Genomic DNA, 25166 nt, shown 5'->3' on the forward strand with positions numbered 1-25166 from the left:
AGACTTCAGTTATACAAAGTTAGGTACAATAGGCGAATATCACAAGGGTTCTCTTTAATGAATAGTCTAAACTTGGGAAAGTTATCCTAAACTTTGCAAAGAATTGGATAAGTTTAGTATTAAAAAAATGGTTCTTCAGGATATTTATTTACTCTTCACATCTTCATTCGAGGTCACGCGTCTTATTACTCCATAAGGACAGCCATCGTAAAATCCTTGCTAAATTGATTTTCCAACATCTCAGCCTCATTTACCCGCCCAACGTCCCCTAGTCTCACGACTTTACCCCAACCCCAAACCCGTCTGACAATCTCACACACCATCTCATAACATGACATGATTGGTGCCCACAGCCCAGAACAACCCATGTCCAGGCAGCATCTTTCTCGCCTCTTTGATTCGAGCCAAGCATTGGCACCACAGCAAACCAAACCCTTGCCTTACGTTGGATAATCATGACGTTGCGCTTTTTACCTTATAATCAGCCGCATTCCATCCCCTTTTTGTTGCTGACAACCTCAGATTCTGCACCTTTCAGTCGCAAAATGTCGCGATGGCGCCAAATCCCGATGTCACTACGAGAGCGCAGCAGGTGTTAGAGGCGTGGAGCCAGGGTTTCAATGTCGGGGCGGTGATTATTCTGCTTTTGTTGGTTTTGTGCAATTATCGCAAGAATACGCTTTTGCATAAGCTTATTCTCGGTGAGGTAAGTAGTTAATTCCTTTGTTTTCCGCCATTGAATGTCGATTGATCGCAGACAGCTTCTTCTTGCACTTGGACATGGGTTCTTTTGCTTCTTCGATGAACCTGCATATGGATGGTAGGATCGCGTTGATTAACTGCATAATTTGGTTTACTAACTTGAAGCAGGGTCCTCAGCAGCACTGCAACTCTATTATATATCTCATATTTCATCCACAACCTCATCGCATGGCTCAAAATCCGTCCATTCCTCCCAAAATGGGGAGCCCGTGTCTTCATCATCTCACTTCTCATCGTCCAACCCTACTGGGTTCTCGAAACATGGGCCAACTTTCAGTATCACAATCATCTCGGTAGTAAGATCTTCAACACATCACGACTTCTCGAACCACTCTTCAGAGACCCCTGGTGGGTATTCACGACTATCAAACTGGTCCTGGCCATCAACGAGAACTACGAGTTTACGATCCCGGGTCTTATTCGAACTAGCCCACGATTTGGAATCATGTTGTTCTCTTTATTCTTGTCCATCGTGTTCTTGATTACTGATGTCATTTTCATGATTGCTGTGTCTAAAAGAGGGGGGATCAATCCGTTTTGGAGGGTGAGTTTCTTTGTTCTTCCTTCAAGCCACTCCCTAACAGGTTTTAGCTCGCTTTGGTTTTCAAATGTGCTTCTGATGTCATTTTCCTGGATGATTTCAAGAGCGTCCTTGACAGGATCTCAGAATCAGCTATGCGAAAGATCACAACGTTCGAATATCGAGATCACGCATCGCCATCTATTAACCACCATGCCTCTGTTGATTTTTCCTCGCCCAACTTCCAACGAAAAGGCTCGAGGTTTGGATCATCTTCCAGAGCAGAAACGGGCTCTATTCTTCATCCAGTGGGATCTCGGGATGACGGACATTACGAATTTGCTTCAAATTATAGCCAGGCTTCTGTGGACGATGGTGCTGCACGGCCATGGCTCGAAGACGACGCAAGACGTTCTAGCTCTCATTCCCCGAGACGGAGAGGGGAGTCCCAGGATAACATGATCACTATCCAAGAGGTTTGTTTTGCGACGATATGTGCTGAATCCTAACTGACTCGATGATAGGATGATACGACCATCGAAGCGGGGGATATTCCGATGGAGCCAGTCAGGGCGCGGACAAGGAATGATCAAGCACGTTAAGAAATGGTATCGGAGGTATATAAATTAAATTTTGATAAGAGAAATCTATACGTGGTATTCCCAATTCCTTTGATGTAATCCGAGCCATTTCCGTGTTCCCTATAAACGCCTGCTCTAGGACTGACTTCCTATCTCCATAGCAATATTAAGCATACTCCTAGGCCACCACGCCTCCATCCCCGAATACTCCCCAAAGAAATTCTTCCTACTCGTATACTTCACTATCCTACCCAACTCACAAGCCCCAATACCTCCAATCCACCAAACACCATCTAACAGCATAACCAAGACAAGCCAATGCGAGAAGATATCCATAGCAAGTCTCGTTGTCTCAAAGACGTCGCTATCACACTGAATACCCTCGTCGGGAATACTATCAGGGCTCGTGGGAATGTTATCAAGAACCGACTCGACGATGCTGAGAAATTCGCTGGGGACTCGGTTCAGGAACCACATTATCGTTCGGCGGAGGGGTTTGGGTGGTGTCGAGAATGTTACGCGCGCCATGTAACTTCGAAGCCAGGGCGAGACATCTGAGAGTTGACTCAACGCAGCCCAACCAGCTTCGAGATCAGGTTGTTGAGAATCCGTATAAGCGCTCTGGTCTGGGTGAAAGAGCTCATTCACGATACTATTCAACGCTTCGAGAGCTACAAGACAAGCTTGGAGTTCTGTGTCGTCACCTGGTGACTCCCAAGATGGCTTCAAGTGCGCGGCAAACTCCAAAGCCTGCGCTCTTCCTCTCAACTTCTCTAGCGCTGAGCCAGAAGTCGCTGCGATGATAGGCATGAGAAGTTGCTCTGTCTGAGGCGTAGGCCCATTCTCGCCCAAAGGAACCAGCCCATTAGTTGACTGGCTACTCAATTTGATATCAGGCGGACTAGCCGTAAAGTCCTCCAAGAACCCGAAATCTTTGGTTGAGTGTAAAAGACCTGTATAAGCCAAGTGTGCCGCGCGAATAAGCGTCATCCAATGTAATTGCACAGGCAGAACACTCGTACTCCGTCCTTCATCCAGCGTCTTTGCGACGTGAATTCTCACAGCATGGTTCGCCGTTGCATAGAGAACCATAAGAGGGGCATTCGCAACAACGTGATCGTAATGATTAGCAATTGGAATATCAGCCCTCGTCTGACGAAGTGACACCCTATGATGTTCATCCGCAAGAGCAAGCAAATGCCTAACTTGACTCTTGTCAATGCTCTGCAAAGGCTGGGATATCAAATCGTGGCATTTCCGTACCGCTGCGAGAGCGAGGATGGAGCTCATGAGGGGTTTACTTCTGAAAGCCAAGTTCGGGAAGCCAACCTGCAAAGCATAGAGATCATCGTCATCGTAGGCTAGAGAGCGCGCTGTGTGGGAGAGATAGTAGCTAAAGAGTTCAAGCTCTGCGGCGCCGAGATCAACGGATGGAAGGGGGGTTTCTGGAGGGAGGAGAGTGAAACTGGGACTTGGAGCCAGATAGGGAGATAAGCCCGGTGAGAGATCTGAGGTCGAGAGACCTGCGCTTGCTGAGCGGGCGTAGTGTGGCGATGGAATGGTGAGGGACTGGAGCTGAGTCCATGAATTGTCTTGTTGAGTAGGTGATCTCAATGCACGAGATTTCTGACGAGGGTATTCACATGGGATGTCTTTATCGAGACATCGTGAACACTGAGGCCTCTGCTCATCACACTATTCCCATTAGAACTGAAAGTCATTAATAATAAGTAGAGATAATTACCTTCTTTCGTCGCTGTTTACACCCCAAGCATCCATGTCTAGACTTTGTATGCGATCTTCTCGATCTAACATTCGAAGTCGGACTTGGTGTTTTATTCGCACTACGCGACGGTGATTGCTGAATCGTAGACATATTATTCTCCATAAGGTAGTCAAGCAATAAGGTAAGCATGATAAAACCGCGTGGCGAATAGGCCTATATATCCCCCATCCTCTCAATTAAGCTTACATCGTCACCCCTCAAAATCTACCTTGTGAGTGGTCGACGTGAGATCCACATTCAAACCGCAGTCACAATGATTTGAATTAATTTTCTCAGCCTCGAAATTGAGCTACGTAATCACCCACCCAATGCAATACCGGCGCCGCGGGTCCGAGGAAAAAAAGAGCTGCGCCCCGCTAGGCTCAGCCCCGAGAATTTGGAATTTCTGTCAGCGTGATGACTGGAAACATCAGCCAATTGGAAAAGACGAGGAACTCGGCGAGTGCGAAAATGGACGCCGAAGTGCGGCGTGCTACTGTACCCAGTTCATCGAGTATCTCCCGACATTTAACATCAAAAGCAACAGTTCTTCTACAAGCCTGTTCTAATGAGCAGCCAATGGACTTACAAGACAAGCACCGTCACATCAAGCGCTTGTCGCAAAAACGGCCCAATACGGTAACGATTACTACCCTGCGATGCTATGCTGACATTGTATGAGTCGAAGTGTCGGTGAGCTAATGGTTGCCGCTAGAAGAGAAATGGAAGGGCGGGAGAATAATTTCGCAGATCATATGCAGTCAGCTTGGTGCGTGAGTTTATCGGCTGCAGTGAGTTATAGTGACAGCCTACAGTGAGTGATGATGTCTTGAATGAGGATTAGGCAGCAACATTAACAGGAGCGAATATCTGTAATTAGCACTTATTCATCATATAGTGCATCATTACTAATAAGATATCTAGATATTTGAATCAGTGCAGAACAAAATATCGTGAAAGCCAATACAAGGATGAATGATATAGGGTAGTCGATATCGCAAACCTGCTCAGGTTCATATCAATTATTAATATTCTCCATGCTGGTACAATGGTATCTACATAGCCAACGCCTATCTGAATGAATGCTAACACACAAAATTACACCAGACAATCCAGGTATCCCATAAACTCTCTGTCCAGGGGTGTATATGCCAACCTCCCATTACCCATCCACCTCAACACTGCGTACGATGTGCGCGCGACGGACACCCACTCTATAGTGCCTCCGAAAACCGCTCACCTGTTTCCCTCCTTCTTCCTCTCTACCTTCACTCTCCTCTCCGTCTTCTTTTTCCTCTTCGGTTTGTTCGTCGTCCTCTTCTTGTTCTTCCTTGATCCCAGCATCTTCAATCGTAGGTGCAATGCTGCTCTCCTTCGTCGAGTGTCGATTGCTTTGAACTACAGAAATTCTCAGCTTCAAACTCAAAGCTTACGATGCATCGCGTTACCTGTACTCCGTGGCACGGATTGATCTGGGACACTGTTCCCGGGACCTCGATGACTTCCCGGCTGAAACCGATGGGTTCTCTCTGGCGCGGTCGCCTCATCGGGCATGGCCCCAGCCGATGGGTCATTGCACCACTCTGCATAGTATTCGATGTACTCTTCAACGGATTCTTTGTTCCGAGTGCGAGGGCAACTCTTATCGTAGACCTTGAGCTTGTTCAACGGGACCCAACCCGACGTGCAGTCATGTGGGAAATCTTGAGAAGGTCGAAAGAAAAGACCCGGAAGGCAACGTTTGTGAGCCAATTCGCCATTATCTTCGTAACCAGAGGCCCAAGATGACGGAGTCAGATCTGTGGGCTTTGCACCGTCGTAGCATTTAGGTATTGTTGTGTGGAGTTCTACGTCCTGCAAGACCTTCTCGAAATTGAGACGTGGGAAATGCCCCCATGGAAGGATCATGAGAGGAGAAAAGAACTTGGTCCTGTCGTTGTACAAGCAGACAATGTCGCCCGGCTTTGCATTGATGATTCGAGGATCGAGGTCCTTGAATGACTTGGGAGGCACCCAATGAGCGTTGGGATTCTTCCGTCTCCCGCGCTTCCCTTTCTTCTTTCGTGAACTTGAGCGCTTCGGGCGTTCGGATGGCTCTTCATCTCCAGTTTCAATCTCTGTCTCATCGTCATCGGGATCCAGAGGTAGGGGACAGAGCGCATTGTTCTTCTCAGCGAGCTCGGCATTGCAGTCCGACACATGGGTCCCCAGCACCTGAACAACCTGCTCCTCAGTGGTACTAAAACTGCGGCCGTGGTTGTGATAGAAATGTTCATATGCATCCTCAACAACATCCTCCCTCTGGAACTGTATATCGCAGTCCTTGCACTCCAAGATGTACCAATTTCCTTGGCGAAACGGAAACTGTACAATCCTGTACTTGGCTGGAACGTTGCTACCCTGAAAGACATCGCTGAACTTGATGAATCGGTCTGGCGTAAGGGAAGGTGTTATTTCGCCTCGACGACTGCGCTTGACAGGTCGGTTCTCTTCGAACGAGATGTTGGAGGATCTTCGTCGTGATGCAGAGGTTCGGGGCTTTCTGCTCGAGTTACGTTCGGCGTTGTCGGCCAACGGGGCCCGGGGTTCAGTGGTCGCATTGCGCTCTGGCCCGGTGCTTTCCCGACTATCGTGGACTACAGAGCTGCGCGAAGGTGTAGGTATTGAACTAGCCGGCAGAGAAGGTTTTGGAGCTGGGGGCGTAGGCATAAAAACAGCTGATAGGGGCGCTCGCGAAGGTGTAGGTATCGTCGCATCGGTTGGGAGAGGATCTTGTGGAGCTTGGGATGTAGAAGCTGCGAGCGCCAGAAGGCCCTCCGGAGCCGTGCCCCAATCGTCGAGGAGCTGTTGCAAAAACCGAGCTTTGTCTTTCTCGATTTCCTCCTCGAGCTTGGACTGCTCTAGAACGAGCGTCCTGAACGGCCGGATATCAATCTTGCCAGCTGTGTCCTCACGGAATCTCTTAGCATTCTGTTGGGCCAGCTCCTCGAGCTGATCGACGCGCTGCTGCCGCGCAAGGATCTCTGGGGTTCGGAAGTAGTTGTCTAGCTCCTGGAGCCGCGGCACCTTGTCCAGGATGGACTTTGAGATTGCGAGTAGATCGTCCATGCTGGACGTCAATCGGGCGGCACTTCACAGGAGTAGATAGTGCGGGAGCATGAGAAGGATGTCATGAATGGTTTATAGCGATCGCATTCGGGAGAGAGTTGAGGATGGAGGAGGGAAACGGACGGGTGATGCGGGGCTTGAAAGTGCAGTGAAGCTGCGAGCCGTGTTTCCTACAGATGACGGGGCTTGGAGCTTGGGCCAATGGACGAGAATGTTGGTTACGCGAAGTGTCAGCTACCAAACGGATGAGGACTAGCGCGGCTCCTCATTGGCGCATGATTCCTCTTCCCTCTTGTCTCAGCGGGAAGCGACAGTGAGTGGTGACACCCTAGGAAAAGATGTGAGATTACAATCATTAAGGACGGACAAGAGAATAAAGATAGATATACATAGAAGTAAAATTGTCAGACACTCAAGGTAGGTCTAAGCCTGCACGCAAACCCAATAGTCCATCCACAAGCTCTTACACGTCGACCCAATAGCAGGATTCCACTTGAAAAGATTGGCCATCGTGATCTTGTAGTAGTTCTGAATCGATGCGCAAGTTGTAGTTGATTTCACCTGATGGAACTTCTTACAGTTCTTGGTAATACCGCTCTGGATAGGTGAAGGAGTGGTGGCACCGTTGCTTGGCTGTGCAGGTGAAGGCTTTTGTCCAACTACACCCACGCAGACGTTGTCATCAACCCATAAAGCGGTTCATTTGGAACCTAAAGATGGATTCGAAGCATAGAAGTCGGCGAATGAGATCTTGTAGTAATCCTGAATCGAAGCACAGGTTGTTGTTGACTTGACGGTATGATATTTGTTACAGCTCTTGGTCATACCGGTCTGGATAGGCATGGGCGTGGTGATACCCTTACTAGGTGTTGTAGGACTTGGGGCTGTCCAGCCAACTACACTGACACAAACCCAATAGTCGACGCCGGGTTTGTATGGTTCTACGCCGTAATCGCTCTTATTGACTAATGTCGTCTCTGATCAACAACCTCCAAGTGACATGGTTCGGGCTGCTCTGCCGAGTCAATGCAGGTACCAGGGCAAGAATGTAGATAAATATGCCACGCAATCCCTTTTCCAAACTTGGTTTTCCCTACGTAACCGAGTCCTGATCGCAAGCATGAACTTCTCTTTTCTTCTCGGGTTCGTCCGCTGGGATCCGTTCCTATGACCATCAGATCATGCTAACATCATGATTAGGATATTCCTGGGAACCTTTGCAGTTCTTGGTATGTAGGCAAAGGAGAAGCCTTCGCCACCATTTCCCATTGGCCTTGGTGTGAGTCTCATATTTCCTCGACTAAATGAGACGTACCGCCCCGTCTACCCTTTTCCTATCGCCTCTGCCCCCACTGGACCTCCCAAGGCGTGGCCCTATGGCTTCAAGCTGCAGTGGCGTTTGGAAGGCAACTGGAAAACTCCCATTAAGAAGGAGGATGTGCCTATTGTAATGGATCAGCTCCAGATTGGCTCTACAGCTCTGGGTCGCTTGATCCAGCGACAGAACCATACTTTGTGATCAATACTACTGGAACCATGTACAACACTTGTTCTATATAGTGGGATCTCGGATGGAGTTTGTCAGTTCTACAAGAGTGCTCCCCTGGACCTGAGCAATACTGGAAGTACGGAGCTATCAACTTTTCGATATCATCTTCTGGACTACTCCCTAGTTCCAAGCCCAAAGGGCCCTGCCCCCTCGAGATCCAGCACACTCGATTCTTGGACAACAAAACAACACCAAAAGAGGTAGTTGGGAATAGGAGATCCGACAGTTGTGTAGTGGTCACTGATCAGGAAGGAGAAGGTGATCCGTGTAGTATTAACACTGGTCACGATCTAGCAACCATGGTTCGTGCTAAAATTCTCAGGTACGTAGGTCCCCAGATAACCAATCATGGCCAGATGAGAAGATTCTATTGGGTCCAGACTCTTGTCGACGTCTATATCCTAGTTATAATGACGCCGAGGATGGTGCGACTTTCGTCTTGCGCTACGCTTCAACCTCGATCATACTCGGTACCTTCGTTGCTGTAATTTTTGCTATGTAGCTAACAACGTATGATCCTTGAATCTCATTTAGACCCTTAAAGTAACCTGTGCCATAGCTTCTGAAGCAAGAGCTCGCTTCAGGTAAGCCGTAAACCACATGCATTACTTGCGGTTGAGGCTTGTGGTGGGAGCTTATGTTCACCATGGAGAACTTAGCCAGTTTTCAATAACCGGTTACAAACAATACGGCCCTTAGCCCTGTCCTGCAAGTGCCTTATATCTCCTTCGTACTTCTAAATATAATCTGGGGGCTGTGATTTCATGAACTCTATCTCATCATGGAGACACCAGTTTCACAAATACTGTATTCACAACTGTCACCATTTACTAAAGTCTCTTATTAGGCTCTTGGTATCAGCCCTATTGATTATCCTTCGTTACCATGGGAATTGGGCCTTACTTTATCTTTAGAACGATAGCGAGTGAAGAATGAATGGAGTGCTCAGAATCCCTGCAAGACCCCACAGTGTCATTCTAAGAAATCGGCCACAAAGCCAATATGGCTAAGAACCCTTGGCGTAGCGAGCCGTTAGCTCAACGACGCAAATGATATACTGTAGACATTGTGGCGCTAATTTGTGGTTAGACTATTGGCCCTCGCGTGTGTCCATAAGTAGAGAAAAAAGGGGTGCATATTGCATTTCGAGTGTCAGAGCAGATGTCTCAGTTGCTGCGTCGAGACTGGCTTCCCCTAAACCGCACTGATATAAATTTACAATAAGAATGTGGCTGCCCTTGGCGTTGTCTAGATGAACCAGCAGCACATTAGATATGTTTCGCAGTAGTGGATGGTAATCCCGAGCAACGGTTACTGCTGGTGATGAGGTTTGGATAGGAATGCTTGATATGCAAGGCACAACGAGGGTCAGCTCATCTCGGGACACGAGGTTCGATTGAGGGGTTAGATGTATATAATCCAGCCATTTTCATATCTTAAGATTCTGGCTGTCCATCGTCCGCACCCATTTTCAATTCGTGTTTAGTGGCCTGTCCACTCGTTTCAGTCACTCTTTTTAGTCACTCTTTATCAGTCACTCATTGACCCTTATCATGCGTCTATCTCCAAGCCTCTTTCTGGCCGGTGCCTCGGGTGCATTCGGCCAGTTCACGAGGTTCACCAACTCTAGTACCTCTGCTGTTGAGTCCACCACCACTTCTATCAGGGACACCACTAGCCATGACACCACCACGACAACTTCAGCGTTACCAACAGAGGCGGAATTCACTCTTAATCTCAAAAACGCCGTACTTGGCCCAGGTGCTTCTTTCTACCCACCCCCAGATGGTGACAGCATGTGCGTATTGCCCAGACCACCACAACAGCCATAAGCACTCTGACATATGAACCCAGCCTCCTACGCCCAGGATCATCCCGTGGTGCCCGTGTCCGTCGCCAGGAAGATGATACATCTTTGCCTACTTTAGTCCCTGGGACCGCACTCCCTCCTTTCCCCTCTGGCCTGCCTCTTCCCGCCTTTTTCACAATGCCTTTCAGCGTCCCATCTAACATCTGGGACCCATTTTCCCCCTTGGGACCTCTATTCCTTGTCGTTTCGTCTGTTGTTTATGACTCTGACCTTGACCGCAAGCGAGCTGAGGCAAGTGATTGCGTTCTCGAAGTACTTGCTGACGGCGTTGTCGTCGCCGTTGAACCAATCAACTCTTCATCACAGGGTAGTGTTGAAATCTCAAGTAACCCCTTCAGAGCTCCACGGGAAGTCGAGTTTACTTACCGTCAGACTTGTGGTAGTAGTAGCAGGATTGTTGGGGCAATAGTTAACAATGTTGTTGCTAAGCTTGCTCCTGAGGGTGCAACCGCGACTCCTATTCCATCAATTCCCATCAGGACTGAACCTGCTACGGGTACGAACAGCGACGGGGCTCCTACCAATAGTGATGGCGAGACTGTTGTCCCTACCGGAACCAATAGTGAAGGTGCCACTACCAACTCTGAGGGAGAAACTGTCATTCCTACTGATACTGCCATCAACACCAATAGTGAGGGCGCTACCACTAACAGTGAAGGCGAAACTATCTTTCCAACTGAGACTGCCGTTGAGACCAACAGTGAAGGTGCTACTACCAACTCCGAGGGTGAAACTGTCATCCCTACTGGAACCGCTACCGGAACCGCTACCAGCACTCTCTCTTCTGCTTCTTCTACAGCCTCATCCCCTGCTGGATTCCCCGGCGACATCGGTCTCTTTAGCCTCTTTGGATGTGTCGGCTCTACTGCTGGCTTTCCTAGCTTCGCTCTTGCTCAGTCCAGCGAGTCTATGGACCTGGAAATCTGCGCTGATCTCTGCACCGGACGTGCTTACTTTGGTGTCTATGATACGTAAGTATGCCGTTCATATGGTGAGATAACCTTACTAACTTATATAGTGCTTGTTATTGCGGTGATGTAATCGATGCTGCTGATACCAGTAGAGTCACCCTTGATCTATGCGATATTGAGTGTCCTGGAGATGATACCCAGTTCTGTGGAGGTGATGCTCGTAGCGCAAAGCTCCACCGTCGTCAGAATGTTCCCAACAGCCGCCTTCTCACCGTCTACGGTGCTGCCGAGGCTGCTGTCACTGTCACTGACTCTGTTACACAAACCGTAACGGATCAAGAGACTATCGTCACCACTTACACAACGACCGTTGCTGGAGCTTTGTCTACGACGACCCAAGCTGTCACCACCACCCTTGTATGCTTTGCTGGTAAATGCTATTCTAGAAGCTCCAGCGACGTTACTGTCTATATCTTTATCGAGATCAATGGCAGCGATTGTGACGGACAGTGGGTTTATATCTCTGAGCCCTGCTCCTGCGCTGGTGGTCAAAGATATGTTCCAAAGTTCTGCTCTGGAGGTAGCTGTTCTGGCATTACAGTCTACAAGCCCCAAGAGTGTCATGACTGGTATAACTATAGCAATTTCTTTGTTGCATCAGACTGTGATACCTGTGCTAACGGCAAGATCATGTATCAGCCTTGGGAGAACCTTTGGGGTACGCCTGATAACTGCAACGGCGATGTTCCAGTTTGCAATGGCCACGAGTGTCCTTCTCAGCACAACGGTGATTCTCAGCATGGTGGTCATAACGGCAAGTCAAACTCGACTGCTCACGGAGGCTCTAATAGTGGCTCTCATTCTAGACCCAACGGTGGCTCCAACGGTGGTTCAAAGAGTGGTTACTACAGTGGTTCCAAGGACAGTTCCAACGGCGGCTCTCAGCCCAACTCTAACGGTGGCTCCAGCTCCGGTTCTAACCAAAGCCCCAACGGCTCCAATGGTGGCGGTCGTAAGGATATAGAACCTACTATCGTACCTATTGTCAGCGGGGCTGGTAAGCAGGCTATTGGTATGCTTTGTCTTCTTGCTGCAATCGCAGCCCTTGTTTAATCATATTTCTCGTCACTTCTGAGTGTCGTTTTCCATCTGTAGCTATAGCTTGCTGGGCCTTGAATTGCTAAGGATTGACTATGCCCGGCTTATTGCCGTTTCAGTTCTTAAAATAGAATAAGCTGTTTGTGAATTACACTTCATGACAGGAGACTGCATTGCAGTTGTCATATTGCGTGACACTGTAGAACCTGTTGCTGTTAGATACTGTACTAGTTATAAAGGTATATTACTCTATTTTTATTCAAAAGACTGAATTTCATTAATATTATATATGTATACATTTTCACATCTAAAGTTTTTTAAAAGTTTTAATGTATTAGTTCGATATATCTTATCACGATGTTATAAGCTTTAACTATCAATTCATAGTAGAATTTAAATAGCTGCAGTATATCTCAAGAACGTTCGACTGCAGACTCTGAGTTCAGTATGGGCAAAAGTTGGGCTTGGTTGGGCAGCATCGAGCAATCGAGCGGGGGTTTCATGCCTCGAAGATGCTTGAAGCCTCTTCGTCAAGCCTTTGATATATGACATGACCAGCGCCCTCTGAAAGAGCTCGCACCCACAGCTTCGGCAATCGAGCGCAAGAAGTCTTGCGTTGCCAGTTCAAGAGGATTGAACCTCCTACAACTGAGCCGCTTACCAGTGCTTTTCCTAGCCAGCTACGGTCTGCTTGCAAGACATTTACCCTTTGTCCCATTTCCAAACAGGCTCCGGGCTGGCAGTGCGCCAAGAAGCCACGACACGTCCTTGCTCGAAATAACCAGGCTTCAAGTCACCCCGCTCCTACCACAGCCTCAATTTCAATCATGGATAAAGTAGTTTGCGAATGTGGAAAGACTGTCAAGAGCCAGAGCGCGCTGGCCCAGCACGAGCGGGACTCGTCGAAACACCGACAAAGGGTTGAGTCAACTGGATCAGGCGATCATAGCTTATCCAGCGACCCAGTTAGTAATGTAAAATCCAGAACCATCCTCCTACAAGCACGGCTCATCGTTGCCAATCATCATCATTCTTGAGTAGCCGTCGAATACTGGCACTGCGCCGTCTTCTTCTCGTTATCCACCCATCAGATTCGTGAAAGCCGGAACGTCGATCAAACATATTAGGAGGAAGTGGAAAGGGGGAAAGTTGACAAAGAATGGCAGCGGAACCGGTCCGGAAATGCCACAGTTAAGGGTTAATGAGTACGGGAAGCCGTACGTGTCGGGCCTGGACGATGAAGACTGGAGTCTCTGCTATAAAGACTGTGGCTGGTGCGGCCATTGCGCTGATGGCGTGGACTTGTGACAATCTTTAAAATGTAGTACAAACTCAGCAAATATCGTGATGCAGCCATACAGCGGTTCGTGCTCCCTCCGCACACAGAAAGGTTGAGGATTTACATTATGTCAACTCCGAGCCTCCGGGAGACTGTACACCTTGACGAACTAGAATTTTGTCGCCACTCGAACGACGTAAGCCGGGCTATGGGGACCCTGGAGCACGTGTAACAAGACTAGACTTGAAGAGGCGAGAATAGGCCCAGGAATGAAGGAAGTTGAGATACTTCGAAAAGGAGGACACTAAGTTATCTTACTGTGTTTAAATGGTGAATTGCATACCTGCTAGAGTAGCGAGAGCACCCAGCATTCACTGTAGAGTCCCTGACTATGACAAGATCACAGCTGGATTACGACTGCAACATCACGGATAGCTCATGTTGGTCCACCAGCAGAGTCCACAACTACTCGTTCAAAGAGCCAGGATGCACGCTTATATTGCAAAAGTGGTTAACACGTATTAATGTGTCGTTATGCTATGCGAAAGGTCTTTGTGCTCCTGTTTTGTCCAATCTGAGAAAGTCTTGAATTAGTGCGTCAGAGCCTGGGATGATCAATTGCTGAGCCCAATAACCTCAAGTCACACGTCTTACTTCAAAGAGTTGTTTATGCGATGTAATAAACTTTTACTCCCCGCCCATTTCCATCTCAATATCTTTGTTAATTTTATCTCTTTTTTAGTGGAAAATTTTGTTACTGTTAAGTATTATTTCTTAGAAGCTAGATCTAACTATATCCAACTTACTGCCCTTGAAGATCTTAAAATAGAATAAGCTTCTCATAAATGGTGCTTCATCATTGGCTGAAAACAGCCCCTTTTATGGAACCCCAAAACTTTGACGCGACGGCTGCTTACCAAATAAAGTAAACCAACTTTTTCTCATTCTTAATGACCTTCATTAAATCGAAGTACTTTCTTATGAGAGGAGCCATGAGCGTTTGCTATGTCTTCTAACATCTCACGCAATATCTTGATATCATGTCTTTTACTCGCTGTACTAAGCCAGACGCTACCGGCTTCTGCTGAGCAGATCTGGCAAAGTAAGCCTTGGATTCGAAAGTATCCATGCAGCCGTGGATATCAAGGCATAGGTTCAATCGAAATCAACCCGTTTTGGATAGACAGCTTTAGAGGATCGTGGACTATTGATGCAGAGAGTAGGTCCGCGAGCTTGGAGCTGAACATCCTAGCGGTCCATAACGCATCGCTCATGAGCTGTGAGGATATTGATGTTTCTTCACTAAGAAACTCGATTGACTTTCAAGTCCTTGGCCGCTCAGTTGGAAAGTTGGAGAATTTCTCTAGTAACTGTCCTCTACCCATTACTGATACTCTGACGCCGTGAGTATAATCTGTGTTTCACAAGAGCTTGTCAGGAAGCTAATTGGACGGATAGAATTGAAAAGACACGTTTGAGCTCTTATCATCTGCTTTACAGCTTTCAAAACACACATCAATTTCAAACTCTCGAATCAACGTTCCGTTTCAGACAAGATGATGGCCAAGAACTGGACTGTGGGAAAGCGAAAATCACCCCGGAACTAGGCGACAGCATATCAGCAGTTTTGAAATTCATGCCACTTGCCATTCTGATCATCGTCGTTCTCTCATCATGGCGAGTGAACCAGAGCAGCCTCATCTATACCCATGGCCTCAATGCTAGCTCATTGTGGTCAGTCATTCTGGACGTGACGAGCTACCTTCGCTACCTGCAATTCGCTTTCATAACGGCATCAATGAGCATTGAATATCCGGGCTTCTTTGTTCCTGCAGTGAGCGAGCTCTCCTGGGCTTCCTTGCTATACTGGTCAGGTCCATTCAGCAACGGATATATGTATGAGGGACCGACCGGTGGTATGTACACCAGCAATGCCTCTTATGGACTTGGTTTCATGACGCAGATGCTTCGATACCCAAATATGCTCAATACCTTGGCGAACTCCCTGATCAATCTCATCATATTAATATGCCCGATATTCTTTCTATTCTTAGTCTCATTCTGGACCTTCTCCCGTTCGAGTTCGGTGCATTCGCCTCCTTTTCTTTCAATTCTGCAGAAGGCTGCCTCGTCCACTATTGGCGTTGCACTTTGCTTCTTCAGCGTGCCATTACTTTCATACATCTCGTATGATCTTATCCTGACTGGCTACCTGCCAAACTATCGCATTGGCTTAGCCGTCGTAATGCTACTCATAATCCTTGCAGCCGGGCACTTTCTCGTCCAAGTGCTGGATGGCCAGGCAGGTGACCAACTGAAACCACCGCAAGTCAGCCGATTGGAAACAAATAACCCCAGTGTGGATTTCCATACTCTTTGGCGGCTACTTTCTCGCCATATCCCTCATACAATGCCGCTTTTACAGGCGATCGGCGTTGGGAGCCTGCAAGACTTTCCTCTTGCCCAGCTCTTCATGCTAATTGCTTGCGAAGCCTTCATCATTATTTCATACTTCAATTCAAAACGAAGCATGCTGATTAAAGCATCAACAACGATGTATGTATCAGCAATGCGATTGATCATTTTGTTCCTCATCAGTGTATTTGCTATGCCCATTACCGAAGCTACGAGACAAGGGGTTGGTTACGTGGTATTATGTCTCCACGGAATGGTCATCTTGATAGGATTTCTGATCAAGCACACTTGGAAGGTGTATAAGACAATATTCAGAAGTACATCTGTCGATCAAAGCTCTTCAGCCCACTCCACCAGCGGAGAATCGAACCTAAGTAACGTAAGTCATTGTCAAACATCACACAAAATTCTCAATGCTAATTAATATCCACAGTCTTTCAATATGAATTCTCTTGAAGCCAATTCGACAGCCGATTTACTTGAATATCGCCAGGCCCCAAGCAGAGAACCCTCGACAAGAGATTTCCAACCAGACCCATCGACATTTTACAGGCCCCCACGGTCAGGGGCAATAAGCCCTGCTTATCACGCACCTCGACTAGCCGCTGTTTCAACAACTCCAAGATCACCCATAGCTGGTAAGAGCAGTCCTAGCACAGGGCACTTCAGCATAGATCTGGCACTGTCGGAAGTAGCACTTCAACCAGACGTCGACTACTCCTTACGCGAGTCTGACAGGTTTTATGGAATTGACGAAGAAAGGGTGTTCGTCTCGTCAACCTCATGTCCAGACGTGGACACAAATCCAGGACCCTCAACAGGAATAAGGCCACATGGAGCGGGTAGGCAGAATAAGCTTGTGGCTGGGTTTACGAACGTATTTACTAGGCCGATGCCAAAGGTCCGGGAGAAAGGGTTTCAGGTCAAGAGACCGCCGCGGCCATCCTAATTAGTGCGAGATATGTCAATCAAACCTTCTTCGTAGATTACCGGATATTTAGGAAATACCCTAAGTACAAATATCTCTTCGCCTTCCTTTATGACTTTCAAAGGACATGGATTCGCTCCACAGCCTTCCTATTGTAAGATATCACGGAGCAACGCCTCAGCAGTAGGAGTATGTCCCAGGTACTCTTCCAGCAACCCCAACTCATCTCGGCTTCCACCGAATTCAAGAATTCCCTTTCTGTATTTTTCCCAAGCCGATACACTCCTTGGATCCTCAAGGAACGTAGACTCAAAAAGCTCTGCCGCAAACACGTGAGCACTGAGGATCTGTTATGAGTGATTGCTTTACATGGCAGGGTAAAGGTGACTTGCCTGAGATAGGAGTAATAGCCTGCATCATAGCCAGAAACCAGATGGCCAAGGTCGGCGTGGGGATATCCTTGATCCCCTGGCTCCGGTGCACGAACAAGCCATAGCTTCTCCATGAGATCATAGTAGACCTTTGTGAAATCCATCTCTAGAAGCTCAGCGTGACTTTTTGGATGGTGCACAGCCATATCAAATCGTGCATACACCCTGTATTTGAATTTGAATCAGCCAAGAAGCTCAAGATGCCTATAATACTCACATCTGACGAAGAAACCACAACGAGCGAGTCACCTGCCGGCCTTGAGTCAACCGCTTGATCATGTCATCGGGTATCTGTGCTGGAGGTAGCTCCTCTCCTGGATGTTCCTGCAGCCATTTCTCCTTCAACTGCGGATCAGTCCTCGTGTAATGGAGGCCCAGGCGTTTGAGTTCCGGTTCCATCCAGCACCAATTTTCAAGCATTACGCTGAGAGCTTCTGCAAAGTCAGGTGGTGACCTGTGACCATGGAAAGCTACGTAGCTGGTTCTAGCCACCAAGTCGTGGATACCATGTCCCAATTCTAGTCTTGTGAGTTTTGTGTGCTAAGTTTGCAAGGGTGAGCGTTGCTTACCGTGGAAGAGAGATACTATCTGACCGTGCTTCAGCAAGGTACAGTCTGAGGGCTTGGAGCGTGGAAAGGAACACATTAAGATGGTCGCTGGATACACTCGTGTGCCATCCCCTTTCAGGTAGCTCTGTTGGCAAGAATGTTAATTTGGCAAACGTGAGTTCCCTGACACCTCCCATCGGAAGCACTTACACATTGAAGGTTGACGTTCTGGTTGCCCTTGTACTTATTATCTCTGGACAGGAGGTCCACGTAAAGATAACCAATGAATTGACCCTTCGAGGCTTCCCCATCGTCCCATACTGCCCAAGCTTGTACATCTTGATGCCATACGGAGCCTTGGAGTTGATCTGGAGATATGGGACAAAACTGGGTCTCTAGGAACTCAGAAAACATTTCCAGCATGACCTTGATAACATGTTGTAGCGGGAAATACTTCGCCATACTCTCCTGATTGACATGTCGAAGTTGCTGGGCCATGCGAGCGTAATACCAATAATCCCATGGAAACATGGTGTCTCCGTCAAAACTTTCGTCGATGGAGTTCTCGGCTTCGTGCTGCTTCTTCAACTCCACCAGTGATTTCATATCTTGCTTCCCTCGAGCCAACAACTTAGTCTCTAAATCTGTCAGAAACTCCTCGACCTTGCCCGGAGTCTTCATCAATCTCTTTTTTATTCGATATGCTGCATGGCTTTCGTAACCCAACAGTCTAGCGTTCAGATCTCTTTCCAAGACAATCTGCTTGAAGAGTTCGGCATTCTGGCTAAGGTTATTTGCGTCGCAAATATACATTCTCTTGCGTGTGGTAGGCTTTGAGGCGCTTCTGTAGACAGCCAAAGAATCTGCAACTGAAAAGCGAACGAACCGCATATCGTGATTCTCTGAGTGTTTCTCAAAACGGTCTATATCATGCTGGGGTACACCTGCAAGATCGTCGAGGGAAAACCATAGACCTCCGCTATCTTCGCGGATTCTCCGGTTATATTCCCGTCGCATGCTGTCTATGCGATTTCTTCTCTCCATATACTGTTCGATTTGCTCAGGCTGTAAGGTGCCGTGTCCAAACTGCTCGAACTCCAGAAACAACTTGTTAAGGTACTTTTGAGCCTCGAAGTGAAGAGTTTTTTCGTCAGATCCTTCCTTGACAGCTTTAATTAGGTGCCAGAAGTCTGAACTTGCGGTAAAGGCCGCCTGATCTTCATTGATGAGGGTACAGGCTTCTTCAGAGGCTTCACGAGATGCTTGGTCAGGTGATGCATAACGGAGCATGGCAATAATGCCAATAACCCCCTGGGTTGCATTGTCAATGTTGATCAGAGGCTGAATGACATTGCCAAAGGTGGCGGTTTCAGGGCTCACATCTTGAATGATGCCTTCTCGTACAGCCTGATATTGTTTGATAATGCTTTTCATAGTCGGAAGGACCTGGTCAGCTGGGATGAGTCTTGGTAGAGTCTGGGGGAGTGATTTAGATTCCATATTGAGGTCGAGGCTTAAAGTGGTGGACAAGTACGAACATATCTATGGTGACTGTGCTCGGGAGGACTAGAGCTTTAAATACTTGGGCAAGGTATTAGACAATGCTTACCATCTTGTGACCGACAGAAAGCGGGGTAAATCTTTGTCTTATGGGGCGAAAGTGCGTTGTCTTCGAGAGGCATGGAAGTCATAGCAATGCACGGGTGGTTCTACTATCAACTTATTCGTTACAACTACGTACATATGAGATTTTGAGGGAATTCTGTTCAAACGTTGATTGACAGGCCATAGATATGTATCAGAAAGTCCTTCGTCACTTAGAAGTCCAACCGCTTCATCCATGTAAGCTATTTCTCTAATATGATTTAGTCTATTCATCATTGGTGGGGGGCGTCCATGAAAGATCCCATGACCATATGTTCATTCCCATCTTGACTCCAGATCTTACAGGAAGTCCTGCATGTCTTGTGCCCGTATGCCCAGTCCCATTGGGATGGAAGTTCTCCCAATAGATAGCTGAGCCCACAATGGGCTTAAACGTAGTACCAGGATAGTCATCGTACTCAACGTCACCCTCGCAGGCAATAACATCGCACCAACGAGGATCCCTCGGTGGTGTGACTTTGGGAAAATTAGTGCCACCTCCTTCACAGTCAGCTTCAAGATAGACCATTATTGTAGTCATTCTGTTCCCAGGATATCGTGGATCGTGCTCGATCCAGTCATAGTGAAAGTTGTAGAATCCATTGAAATTGTACTTTTGAGCTCGGAGAGGCTGGATATGTGTCTTGTTGTTACGCCATCCCATGAAGGTCCTGGCTCGGCGTTTGACTCTGCGTGAGACATGGTCTGAAGGTAAGTCGGCACTCTGGGAGTCCCGAACTGAGGTATCAATGTAGCCAACCTCGTCAGTCCAGACGCGTGAGACTTCAAATTTATCTTGGCTGTGGTATATGAGAACCAGAGTATGCTGGAGGGGACCAAAGGGGCAATCGAAGACTTACACACTCTTTGTGATATGTGAAATTTCATCTGGGCTCAGGAAGTCTCTGATGTAAAGTATAATTGGATCAGTGCTGAAAACCTGAACTTGATAGGGAAACTCTCTGACTTGCGGTCCAGACCACCAAGATGAGATGTGAGAAGGAAGTAGTGGATTGGGCCAGTACGCAAGCACAAGAGCGATAAAGCCCGTACACAGAAGTGCTGTGGATAGGCTAGTAGCACTGGACTCGCCACCTTTCATTTTGGTCAAAACCGACAGCGTTGATTTGAGTCTTTCTTCGGTGGCTAGTCGTAATGATGAATGCAGCGTTGGAGGAGATAGTTTAGAAGCTGTGAAATAAGAACAGACCTCCGAGGAAAGTGAGAGTATGGCATCAAGACCCTTTTCGCGAAGCAGATGATGGGATTAGAGGCTGGGACCGGGGTTGTGGCTGAGTTACCAAGTATAGAAGCGAATTGTCTCCTACGTAAGCACAAGAATCGTGACACTTGGATCGGCAGGTGATACATACTTGGCATGAGGGGCTAAGTCGTGTGATGATGCCGGTGAGGCCAGGTACGGAGACACCCCTCCGGGGTCGACTGTTGGTTTGAAATTCCCGCGGGTCCATCCATGTAACTTTCCGGGAGGATCAAAATCCATGTCACATGATATGACTTTGGGCCATTATGCAGATACTCCTATTATCAGTAAGTGATGTGCGGTTGTGTTGACTTGGCGTTGGGGTCCAACGTAACGTCAGACACTTGCTACCGGTTCACCATGGCACCCCAAGTTTCTCACATTAAATCTGTCACCAAAGGTTCAGAAAGCACTTTCAGATTCACATTCATTTGAAGCAAAGAATCATGCTGCTTACCGTGTTGCTTTCCCTCGTCCCGTTGGTGGCTGGCGCCGCCCAGTACTGCCAATTCGAAGGCAGCCATCATCCTTTAACACTCTGTGCAGCAGTGAACAGCCACCAGAATTCTACGACCTCTTCCACAGATTGGATCATCACATTTGGATACCAAAGAGTACAGGACGCCGGGTGGGTGGCGCTCGGTATTGGAAGTGGCATGTATGGCGCCCTCATGTTTGTTACATACGCCAACAAGTCATCTCGAGGTAAAGTCGCTTCAGTACATGAACTAATCGCTTTGACTAACTTGGCCCCAGACCTAGTTTTGAGTGTTCGCCGAGGCCTGTAAATACTCTGTTGCATAACTTAACAGTAGCGACGCTGACTGTTATCTCTAGAGGTTACTATGAACCGGAGCCAATTGGCGCCGAACCACAAGTGGTCACCAATGCCATCTCTGTCAATGGGAGTGGATGGTTTGAAGTGACATTTACTTGTTATCAATGTTCGGCTTGGTCATCTGTTGCATCGGACGGCTCTCCTCAGCCCTGGATCTGGGCTGCGAATGTCAACCAAGTGTTCAGTGAGACTTCATTAGACTCTCCGATGGAGAAGCATGGCATTTACGGCCATTTCAGCCTTGATATCTCTGAAGCTCGCGGTGGTGATTCGAGGTTACCACATATTGACTTCACTGCTGCGAATGACGCTTCTAATACGTCTGGAGCTGGCAGCATGAGTCAATGGCCGACTTCTCTGTTTGCTGTCCACGGCGCTCTCATGATGTTGTCGACAATGGCATTGTATCCATTTGGCGCAGTAATGGTCAGCAAAGGTTTCAAAGGCCACGTAATCCTCCAGGGGATTGCTTCACTGCTTTGTGTTTTTGGAATGCTACTGGCTATTTATGCAATTCTTTCAAACCGAACAGTTAGTATACCGGAGAACTGAGAAAAATCATCCGCACGAAGACTGACTTTCAAACTCCAGATGGGGATGCTCGTAAACCCGCATGTTGTACTTGGTCTCATCATAATGACAGCTGTGCCTGTGCAGATTGCCTTGGGCTATCTACACCACAGCCGATATCGAGCAGGAATCAAAACACCCAAAACAACCTGTAGTCACAGATGGATTGGGCGTCTGGTCATTGTCGGAGGGTGCATCAACGCGATGATGTAAGTTACAGTACCATTCAATTTGCTGCTTGTTTGCTGAGAATATTGTGTACAGCGGCATTCATATGGCCGATAAAAGTACAATACTCATAGTATTCACCTTGACTCTTTTTGTTATCGACATGGCTTTACTCATTATCGCGTCTCGATCCAAGGTTTTGAAAAACGAGGAGGTCAAGGCAAAGTCAGTTGGGCAAGACGAGGACTCTCGCCCGTTTCTTGGCACAAACGAAGATTAGCTGCCACAAGATCCATAACTTGACTTGCAAACCATGATTCAAATATTCAAGCTTTTGGTTCAAAGATCTCATTAAAGGTAGTAGGTCAGACAAAACATAGAATACAATCAGAATCATGAATTAAGATGAAAAAGTGTTACTAAAGTCGATGGTATTGAGCCTATTGCTTCTTTGAGCTTTCAAATAGTGACTGCTAAGTATTATCCTGATGAGAAAGCTTAAGGGTGATCCCAAGGCTCGTAAGCGTTGAAGTCCTCCAAGGCTTCTTTCAAATATGGATTGGCCTCTGCCGGGATGCGCTCATCCGCCCAACCAGACTCATCAACAGCTGAACCCAGATCCCATGGTTTGGTTCCTCCCGCCTTCTTCAAGCCACTAACACCCAGACTCCCGCTGAGTAGTAGGACGAGAAGAGATTTCAAGTTCATAGTAAGATTTCTCGCACGTAGCGACGTTCTACTGTCGTTGATTCGTTAATTCTGACTTTTTCCATGTAATGATAAAGCTTCAGGACGTAAACCCTCACCTAAGATAACTGGACGAATAGGAGTGCGTGGAGTGGTCTGACCTCGTAGCGTTTCTCTGCTCCTGTCACGGAAAGATTCAAAAGGGACGTTGAAAGAAGGGTGAGTGACTAACTTGGGAGTCAAGAAATCCAAGATAAATGATAAAGGAGAGGATCTACAAACGAAAGCAACAGAGATGCCAAGGAATTCCCTATGCAGACCCCGTCAAAGCGTGCTCGGTGATTTCCTTACAAGTCTAAATAAACGCATGTTGGTTATTCTTTCAGATCATTTTCCTTTTTTCATTAACTTCAGTCCCCTGTTCTCGTGACTGCATTGCATGATAGCCTCCAGTCCTCTTGGAGCAACACTGCATGGATTATTGGAACTTTTGAAATTTGCTATGCCTTCCTTCGGCGGCTTCGAAGCGACATATGCGGCCAAGATTGTATTCACCAACACTCAGACACGGCGTCTCTCTGGGACTGTGGAAGTACACGTATCCTGGCAGCAGACTGCAGTGTAGCATCAGGATCGAGGATCAACAAAAGCACAGGTAGCGAGCAGGCTTCACCAGTCCGACTAATGGCATTCGAGCACGAGACGCGGTGTCTACGGCTAACTAGGTTGTTCGTTGATGTCTCAGTTTCGACAGAGCGGCCTTTCCAACTTAAAAGGTGACTGCTCTCCCGCTTCAATTGTCTACTAAGCACCTTCATCAACATACTCGATCCATTAGCACCCAGTCAAAACAACATTGATATTCTTTGAACAGCCATTCCACAATGCAATTCTTCAAACTCGCCGGTTTCATTGCCATCACCTTTGGCGTCGCCCAAGTCATCGGTAGCCCTGCCGTTATCAAACTCAACGATCTGGAAGAGCGTCAATCTCCAGTAACTCGTAAGTTCCCCCTTTTAAAGTCAGATACAGAGGCTGATCCTCGATAGCACCCAACTCTCCCAAGATTATGGAGTTTGAGGAAGAGGAATGAGTGAGATTGATCAAGATTGAGCGTCAACATTCAAAGTTACCTTGCTCAAAGTGGGATCTGAGCTTTGGAAGTAAAGGAGCTGCACTGAGTTCAATCAAAAGGTCAGGTGTGGAGATAAAGGGGGCGCGAAAAGCTGGAAAACAGCAAGCCCAAAAGTCTATGATCGTGAGATCGCCAAAAGGTTCACATATTCTAGATTCCAATAAATTACACTTGCCTGTTGTCCTAAATATTGAGAATCTATCATCATATGTGACTTGTATCATGATTCTTTTGGGTTTCATCTTAACACGACTACACCCTTTACAATATTACTAGACTTTCTCTACCTGAAGCATCCGAGACGATTGTTCATGCTTGTGTTGCCGAAGTCTTGAGCAACCAACTTGCATATTCTCGTGCTGAGACATTTCAAATAGTACGTCCATCAAGGTCCACATTTGCGTGCTCGCATGGATGAAGCTGAACCATGAGGTTCTGATGAAACTGGCCCATACAGTCTCCGTGTTCTCAGGCAGTGTTCTCTAGTACCATGATCGCTGCCTCTTTCTTGATCAAATTCATTTATACCCTATCAAACCTTTGAATAAGTATCAGAAGACAATTGAGACGTGAAAGAATTCGAAATACTTCGTCTAGACATCTGGGAGACTCCTTTGTGCAATATCGTTGTGATGCATCCTGAATCGCCCATTACGCAACAGCCAACAGCCCATTCTCTTGGCTTGCGAATCCTTCAAACTAATTCACCGAAGAACTGGAAAACAATATCCATCGTCGAACTACGCGTCATCCTGCGCCATCTCACGGCTTCGCCATGCGTTATTTCCTTGATTCATGAAGATCAACATGAACACGCGAGTCGGTGCATGGGTCTCCCAACTTGGTTCCTTGACTCATGACCAGTACATATCAGCTTAGGTCAAGGGGGCATGTAAGATAATAGAGAGCTGTGACCAACATACATGAAGATCTCCACAGAATTTGATACCAGAACCAACCAACCTCTGAGCTGATAGGCATAACGATCGGCAGGATTGCTTTGCCGCTCTGGCCTCCCCGTCCCGCTATCCATGGTCCACTTTTTAAGCTTGTTATTTGAGTTGTTGACTGTTGGTTGTTGTTTAATGGGAACAA

At 47.4% G+C, this 25166-nt stretch overlaps 10 protein-coding genes; 5 read left to right on the plus strand and 5 right to left on the minus strand.

Moving 5' to 3' along the window:
* Positions 1–553: 553 nt before the first annotated feature.
* On the plus strand, positions 554–1884 carry FFUJ_05170 (uncharacterized protein; the record flags this gene model as incomplete). XM_023571457.1 has 5 exons in its annotated part: positions 554–706; positions 871–1055; positions 1102–1306; positions 1354–1758; positions 1807–1884. 5 exons carry the CDS (start codon positions 554–556, stop codon positions 1882–1884), a joined length of 1026 nt encoding a protein of 341 aa, XP_023425758.1.
* Positions 1885–1998: 114 nt separating this feature from the next.
* Positions 1999–3739, minus strand: FFUJ_05169 (related to C6 transcription factor; the record flags this gene model as incomplete). XM_023571458.1 has 2 exons in its annotated part: positions 1999–3558; positions 3608–3739. 2 exons carry the CDS (start codon positions 3737–3739, stop codon positions 1999–2001), a joined length of 1692 nt encoding a protein of 563 aa, XP_023425759.1.
* Positions 3740–4790: 1051 nt separating this feature from the next.
* FFUJ_05168 (uncharacterized protein) lies at positions 4791–6736 on the minus strand (the record flags this gene model as incomplete). XM_023571459.1 has 2 exons in its annotated part: positions 4791–5026; positions 5077–6736. The coding sequence occupies 2 exons, from the start codon at positions 6734–6736 to the stop codon at positions 4791–4793; spliced, it is 1896 nt and encodes a 631-aa protein (XP_023425760.1).
* A 423-nt stretch (positions 6737–7159) lies between these two features.
* Positions 7160–7579, minus strand: FFUJ_05167 (uncharacterized protein; the record flags this gene model as incomplete). XM_023571460.1 has 2 exons in its annotated part: positions 7160–7395; positions 7447–7579. 2 exons carry the CDS (start codon positions 7577–7579, stop codon positions 7160–7162), a joined length of 369 nt encoding a protein of 122 aa, XP_023425761.1.
* A 2259-nt stretch (positions 7580–9838) lies between these two features.
* FFUJ_05166 (uncharacterized protein) lies at positions 9839–12179 on the plus strand (the record flags this gene model as incomplete). XM_023571461.1 has 3 exons in its annotated part: positions 9839–10083; positions 10140–11126; positions 11174–12179. 3 exons carry the CDS (start codon positions 9839–9841, stop codon positions 12177–12179), a joined length of 2238 nt encoding a protein of 745 aa, XP_023425762.1.
* Positions 12180–14448: 2269 nt separating this feature from the next.
* On the plus strand, positions 14449–16807 carry FFUJ_05165 (uncharacterized protein; the record flags this gene model as incomplete). XM_023571462.1 has 3 exons in its annotated part: positions 14449–14846; positions 14902–16237; positions 16292–16807. 3 exons carry the CDS (start codon positions 14449–14451, stop codon positions 16805–16807), a joined length of 2250 nt encoding a protein of 749 aa, XP_023425763.1.
* Positions 16808–16935: 128 nt separating this feature from the next.
* Positions 16936–19265, minus strand: FFUJ_05164 (related to metalloproteinase; the record flags this gene model as incomplete). XM_023571464.1 has 5 exons in its annotated part: positions 16936–17133; positions 17217–17382; positions 17435–17735; positions 17787–17910; positions 17976–19265. 5 exons carry the CDS (start codon positions 19263–19265, stop codon positions 16936–16938), a joined length of 2079 nt encoding a protein of 692 aa, XP_023425764.1.
* Positions 19266–19635: 370 nt separating this feature from the next.
* FFUJ_05163 (uncharacterized protein) lies at positions 19636–20511 on the minus strand (the record flags this gene model as incomplete). XM_023571465.1 has 2 exons in its annotated part: positions 19636–20209; positions 20270–20511. 2 exons carry the CDS (start codon positions 20509–20511, stop codon positions 19636–19638), a joined length of 816 nt encoding a protein of 271 aa, XP_023425765.1.
* Positions 20512–21119: 608 nt separating this feature from the next.
* FFUJ_05162 (uncharacterized protein) lies at positions 21120–22529 on the plus strand (the record flags this gene model as incomplete). XM_023571466.1 has 5 exons in its annotated part: positions 21120–21378; positions 21430–21457; positions 21511–22042; positions 22103–22290; positions 22346–22529. 5 exons carry the CDS (start codon positions 21120–21122, stop codon positions 22527–22529), a joined length of 1191 nt encoding a protein of 396 aa, XP_023425766.1.
* A 1291-nt stretch (positions 22530–23820) lies between these two features.
* Positions 23821–24029, plus strand: FFUJ_05161 (uncharacterized protein; the record flags this gene model as incomplete). XM_023571467.1 has 2 exons in its annotated part: positions 23821–23938; positions 23986–24029. The coding sequence occupies 2 exons, from the start codon at positions 23821–23823 to the stop codon at positions 24027–24029; spliced, it is 162 nt and encodes a 53-aa protein (XP_023425767.1).
* Between the last annotated feature and the right edge of the window lie 1137 nt (positions 24030–25166).

This window comes from Fusarium fujikuroi, chromosome FFUJ_chr02 (assembly GCF_900079805.1).
Source record: "Fusarium fujikuroi IMI 58289 draft genome, chromosome FFUJ_chr02".
NCBI lineage: Eukaryota > Fungi > Ascomycota > Sordariomycetes > Hypocreales > Nectriaceae > Fusarium > Fusarium fujikuroi.